This window comes from Physeter macrocephalus, chromosome 2 (assembly GCF_002837175.3).
Source record: "Physeter macrocephalus isolate SW-GA chromosome 2, ASM283717v5, whole genome shotgun sequence".
NCBI lineage: Eukaryota > Metazoa > Chordata > Mammalia > Artiodactyla > Physeteridae > Physeter > Physeter macrocephalus.
Genome location: NC_041215.1, coordinates 7,911,630 through 7,917,984, shown reverse-complemented (window position 1 = coordinate 7,917,984; position 6,355 = coordinate 7,911,630). Strand labels below are relative to the sequence as shown.

At 38.9% G+C, this 6,355-nt stretch overlaps 1 protein-coding gene across 9 annotated transcripts in view; it reads left to right on the top strand.

Moving 5' to 3' along the window:
- The window catches only part of NSD1 (nuclear receptor binding SET domain protein 1), a 121,395-nt gene that overhangs the window by 77,819 nt on the left and 37,221 nt on the right, over positions 1–6,355 (top strand). For all 9 annotated transcript variants that reach the window (XM_028497864.2, XM_028497862.2, XM_028497869.2 and 6 more), the window contains one exon: positions 5,316–5,440. In XM_028497864.2, the coding sequence (XP_028353665.1) occupies positions 5,316–5,440 (125 nt within the window). The remainder of the gene's footprint in view (positions 1–5,315; positions 5,441–6,355) is intronic.

Here is a 6,355-nt window from a genome sequence, read left to right as displayed (position 1 = left end):
TTTTTTTTTTCCTCTTGTGCGGTACGCGGGCCTCTCACTGTTGTGGTCTCTCCCGTTGCGGAGCACAGGCTCCAGACGCGCAGGCCCAGTGGCCATGACTCACAGGCCCAGCCGCTCCACGGCATGTGGGATCCTCCCGGACCGGGGCACGAACCCGTTTACCCCGCATTGACAGGTGGACTCTCAACCACTGCGCCACCAGGGAAGCCCTATTTGTCTTTTTATTATTGAATTGTAAGAATTCTTTACATGGTCTAGATATAAGTCCATTATTAGATATGATTTGCATATACTTTCTCCTGTTTTGTGGATTTACCTTTTATATTCTTGATTATATATTTTGAAGCACAAAAGTTCTTAATTTTGATGAAGTCTGGTTTGTCTATTTTTTCTTTGGTTCCTTGTGCTTTTGGTGTCATACCTAAGTATCCATTGCCTAATCCAGTTGTCTAAGCACCATTTGTAGAAAAGGGTATTCTTTCCCCATTGAATGGTCATGGCACCCTATTTGAAAATCTTTTGACCATAAATGTGATGGTTTATTTCTGGGCTCTCAGTTATTTTTCATTGATATGTATGTATGTGTGTCTTTATGCCAGTACCACAAAGTCTTAATCTTTGTAGTAATTAATTATTGTAGCTTTGAAATCAGAAAGTGCAAGTCCTCCAACTTTATCTTTTTTCAAGATTGTTTCGGCTCAAGATTGTTTCGGCTTTGCATTTCTGTATTTATTTTAGGAGTTTCTTATCATTTCTGCCAAAAAGCCAACTGGAATTTAGATAGGGGTTGTGCTGAATCTGTAGGTCAGTTTGGGCAGTGTTGGCACTGTAACAATGTTAAGTTTTCCAAACTATGAACAAGGGATGGCTCTTCATTAATTTAGGCTGTCTTTGATCTCTTTCAACAATGTTTTGTAGTTTTCAGTGTAGAAGTCTTGCACTTCTTTTGTTCATTTTATTCCTAAGTATTTTAACCTTTTTCGACGCTATTATAAATAAAATTGTTCTCTTAATTTCATTTTTGGATTTCCCATTGCTAGTATATAGAAATACAGTTGATTTTTATATACTGATCTTATGTGTTGCAACCTTGCTGAACTCATATTTTAGCTCTAATCATTTTATTGTGAATTCCTTAGGATTTTCTATGTGCATGATCATGCCATCAGCCAAAAGAGATAGTTTTATCTCATCCTTTCTAATCTGGATGCCTTTTAGTTCTTTTTCTTGCCTGATTGCCCTAGCTAGATCCTTCAGAGCATTGTTGAGGGTAAGTAGAGTGAACAGACATCCTTCTGTTGCTTCTGATCTTAGGGGGAAAGCAGCTGGTTTTTAACCATTTAACTATGATATTAACTGTGATTTTGGTAGGTGGCCTTTCAGCTTGAGAAAGTTCCCTTCTGTACCTAGTTTATTTCGTTTTTCAGATGTTTTTTCTATGCCTATTGAGATGATTATTCCTATCTATTCTATTAACATGATGTATTCATTTACAGTTTTCTTATGGGGGCTTGAATTTTCCTGGCCCATCAGGCTGCAAATCCACAGGAGGACCAGTCACAATTTCTCAAGGACTTGTTCTCACTCCTGCTCCCCTTTTACTTTGTGCCGAGGCATCTTTCCTTGTGGTCTTCTGGGGGTTGCGACATGGTTTACTTCTGTTTTACCGTAACTCTGAGGATAGAGCCCTATGAGGCCAAAGTTTAGTCTCCGTTAAACTTCTGCCTCTTAACAGGATGGCCAAAAAGCCCTCAGGACAAAATCAGTTTCAGGGCTCTACTTGTTTCCCTGGGTTATTACTTTCCATTAGTTTTTGGTTTGTAATTCTTTACAATTTTGTCAGTTTTTTGCTTCCTTTAGGGTGGTTTTTTATTTTTATTTTTTAAAAATAAATTTATTTATTTATTTATGGCTGCATTGGGTCTTCGTTGTTGCGCGCGGGCTTTCTCTAGTTGTGGTGAGCAGGGGCTAATCTTCGTTGTGGTGCGCTGGCTTCTCATTGTGGTGGCTTCTCTTGTTGTGGAGCACGGGGTGTAGGTGCACGGGCTTCAGTAGTTGTGGCACATGGGCTCAGTAGTTGTGGCTCACGGGCTCTAGAGCGCAGGCTCAGTAGTTGTGGTGCACGGGCTTAGTTGATCCACGGCATGTGAGATCTTCCTGGACCAGGGCTCGAACCCGTGTCCCCTGCATTGGCAGGCGGATTCTTAACCACTCTGCCACCAGGAAGTCCCTAAGGTGGTTTTTTAAAGACTTTATACAGCATTTTTATTTGCTTTCAGCAGGAAATTTGGTCTGAGTAACTTGCCATTATTATGAAGAGTTGTTTGGGGTTTTGCCTTTCCCCCCCACTTTAGTTCTTTTGCCTCTGAGGTCCCAGAACTAGGGGAGTAGAGGTATGACAGGGGCTAATAAGCTGTATGGGCAGAGTGATATTGCTGTTAGTACTCTTGTTTCCTGGGAAACATCACTGTTTTGAAGAAAAGAAGAAAACTTACTCAAGGTATAAATTACGTACCACAAAATTCACACACTTTAAGTGTTCAACAAATGGTTTTCAGTAAATTTACTGAGTTCTGCATCCATCCCCATAAATCAGTTTTAGAATATTACACCACTCCCATAAGATCACGCTATCTCATTTATAGTTAGTCCCAGGCAACCAGTAGTCTACTCTCTATCTCTGTAGATTTGCTTTTTCTGGGCGTTTCATATTAATGTCATCATACAATGTGTGATCTTTCGTGTCTTGGTCTTTTCAGTTAGCATAATGTGTCTGTGGTTTATTTACATCATGGCATGTGGCAGTATCTTGTTCTTTATGGCCATGTGCCCAGCACCATATGGGTTGGCACCCATGTCCCAGAGGTCATACTTCTTATTCCCAGGGAGCTCCTCATTTTGCACATCCTATCTTGTACTCCGGGACTCCCACGCCAAGCATGCCTTGTGCCTTCGATACCCTATGTCCTGTGCATCCTGTGCTTGGACACCCCACCTTTCTCTGCACCCCGTGCCAGAAAATCCCACATCCAGGGTGCCCCATGCCTAGAACACCCCACTTTCTGGCTCCCTGTGTCTTCGGGACCCTATATCCTGTGCACTTAGCACCTTGGGCACCCTGCCCTCAGACATGGATGGCTCTGCTTACCTGTCCCCTGCTCCCCAACCCTTGCCTTTCTTTAGTTGCGCCCAATGTCTTGGGCTCCCATGCTGACTACCCTGGGTGCTGCACTCCTCCACCCTTAACTGTCCCCAATGCTCTGAGTCCTTTACCTCAGGCCTAGCGCCCTTGGTCCTGGGTATCCTGTGTCAGGCTCTTTATTTCCTGTGTGCTGGGCCAGACCCTGTAACATATATGAGGTAAGGCAAGGGCTAGGGGTAGGGAATTTTATTTTTATATATATATACACACACGTGTGTGTGTGTGTGTGTGTGTGTGTGTGTGTGTGTATGTGTGTGTAGAGAGAGAGAGGGAGGGAGGGAGAGAGAGAGAGAGAGGGAGTTTTTATTGTTGAATAGTATTCCATTGTGTGGATATACCACGTTACTTATCCACTTATCAGTTGGTGAACATTTGGGGCTGATTCAGCTTTTTGGATATTTTATTATTTTAACTGGTATGTGTGCACTCTGTAGTCTAAAGCTATTTCTAGACTTGTCCTGTATGAACAATTCATCTCCATTCTGCACAATAGGTCCTGGTTCTGTGCTTGGAATTGATGTGTATTTCCCAGAAAGTTAGTGGTGGTGTATTTTAGCTCCTGTTCGGTTTCATGTTTGCTGCGTACCATGTATTGAGGTTTGAATGATCTGCTCCTCGTTCCATTGGCTTTTGTAATTTTCTAGCTTATAATATTCCCTTCCAGTATCAAAAAGGCCATATTCTTCTTTTGTTTCTGGTATCCCTTACCTTAGCTTGGCAACCACTTTATGTATTCTCCATAGTTTTGCCTTTTCCAGAATGTCATAAAGTTGGAATCCTACAGTATGTAAACTTTTAGATTGGCTTTTTACACTTGGTTATATGCATTTAAGGTTCCTCCATGTCTTTTCATGACTTGATAGCTCATTTCTTTTCAGTGCTGAATAATAATCTATTGTCTGAATGTACCAGAGTGTATTTATCCATTCACCTACATCTTGGTTGCTTCCAAGTTTTGACAGTTTTGAATAAAGCTGCTATAAAAATCCATGTTCAGGTTTTTATGTGGTTCTAAGTTTTCACCTCCTTTTACATTAACTTGAAATAAACTAAACGATGTGTTACTACTGTTTACTAATGTGAAATTACAGCAGTTAGAATTAGTAAAAAATTCTTTTCCACATCTTGTCCTAAATGAAGGTTTTATGGCTTGTTTCCATATGTGCTAGGGAGTAAGAGCCTTGGCCAAGCTTGCTGAGTCTGTGACCTTTCCTTTTTGGTCTCTACTTTTGTGTTTCTTTTATTGAGAGAACACCAGTATTACCACATTCAAATGAGGCAGGAATAGCTTTCTCTGAGGTCATCATATGATGAAATACTCCTGCCCTCTTGAGTAGATTGTATCCTGCGTTCTGTAGGCATTAGGCTCTGTTCCCAAAGAGTTTACAATAAATGATTATAGCATGTTAAGTATATTAAAACTGGGATGAAGTTTTATGGGGAAATTAATAATAGAGATTTGTTTCACTATTAATTCAAGGAAAAATGGCATGATACTTTGATATTTTGATCATAAAACATGAGAAGAGTTTTTTTTTGTTGTTTTTTGTTGTTGTTTTATTTTAAGAAAGTATCCAAAATTCTATATTCTATTTTATCTTTTCTGTCTTTGGCATACATGGCATACATTTTTTAAATGTTATTGAGATAATGGTATACATATTATTAATTATATATTTTTGATGTTTCTAATGTGAATCTCACTATAACCATGATATAAAGTATATGTAAAATGCTTTTGAAATTCATGTGATAGTGCTGATTAGGTAAATATTCTGTCATCTATTCATCCAATATTCTGCATAGTCCAGAGAGATGTTATTTAAAATGTTAATTCATTGTGTTTTTTATGAATTTACCTGATTTAGAATCCATATTTTAATGTTAGCTTTGTCACTGTAGGACACTAGTTTCAGTTTAATTTCGTTAACATTGGATGGGCTGTGTGTGTGTGGATAGAGCAACAAAAGTCTCCTTTCTCCCAAATTTTGCATAGGATAAACCATAGCAAATAGCCATAGTGTTTTTGTGAGTTTCCTATTTCTGTTGCATGAAAACGTTGGGTTTCCCTCTAACTTTTTGGTTAATACTGAACTTGTTTCTCCTCTTATAGCTGTGCGGTCAGAGAAGAAACGCCTTAGGAAGCCAAGCAAGTGGCTTCTGGAATATACAGAAGAATATGATCAGATATTTGCTCCTAAGAAAAAACAAAAGAAGGTACAGGAACAGGTGCACAAGGTACATTCCACCATTTCAACAACCTTCCATCAGTCCTTTTAGGATACTACAATTTTCCGTTCAATATCATATTTTATTTTCATGGGACAATAATTTCCTTAACTGGGATCTTGTTTTTCAGTTTTTTATTTCCAGCTTCTGGCACAGTACTTAGCCTGTACTAGTTATACAGGAAATGTATAAATGAGTCTGTGTACTATGTGTGTATAGTGTGTGTATATATAGTATATTTTCCCCCTTTTGCTTTCAAAATGTATTTAATGATTTAGGAATATTGTTATGATAAAATGTTTATTAAAAAATACAGGGTATTAGAAAGAATAGTATGATCCTAATTCTGTAAACAAATGTTATAATACCTTATATACTTTATTTTTATTATTTTATTATTTTTTTTAACATCTTTATTGGAGTATAACTGTTTTACAATGGTGTGTTAGTTTCTGCTTTACAACAAAGTGAATCAGTTATACATATACATATGTTCCCATATCTCTTCCCTCTTGCGTCTCCCTCCCTCCCACCCTCCCTATCCCACCCCTCTAGGTGGTCACAAAGCACAGAGCTGATCTCCCTGTGCTATGCGGCTGCTTCCCACTAGCTATCTATTTTAGATTTGGTAGTGTATATATGTCCATGCCACTCTCTCACTTTGTCACAGCTTCCCCTTCCCCCTCCCCATTACCTCAAGTCCATGCTCTAGTAGGTCTGTGTTTTATTCCCATCCTACCCCTAGACTCTTGATTACATTTTTTTTCTTAGATTCCATATATATGTGTTAGCATATGGTATTTGTTTTTCTCCTTCTGACTTACTTCATTCACTCTGTATGACAGACTCCACGTCTATCCACCTCAAATAACTCAGTTTCATTTCGTTTTATGGCTGAGTAATATTCCATTCCATTGTAGTGCC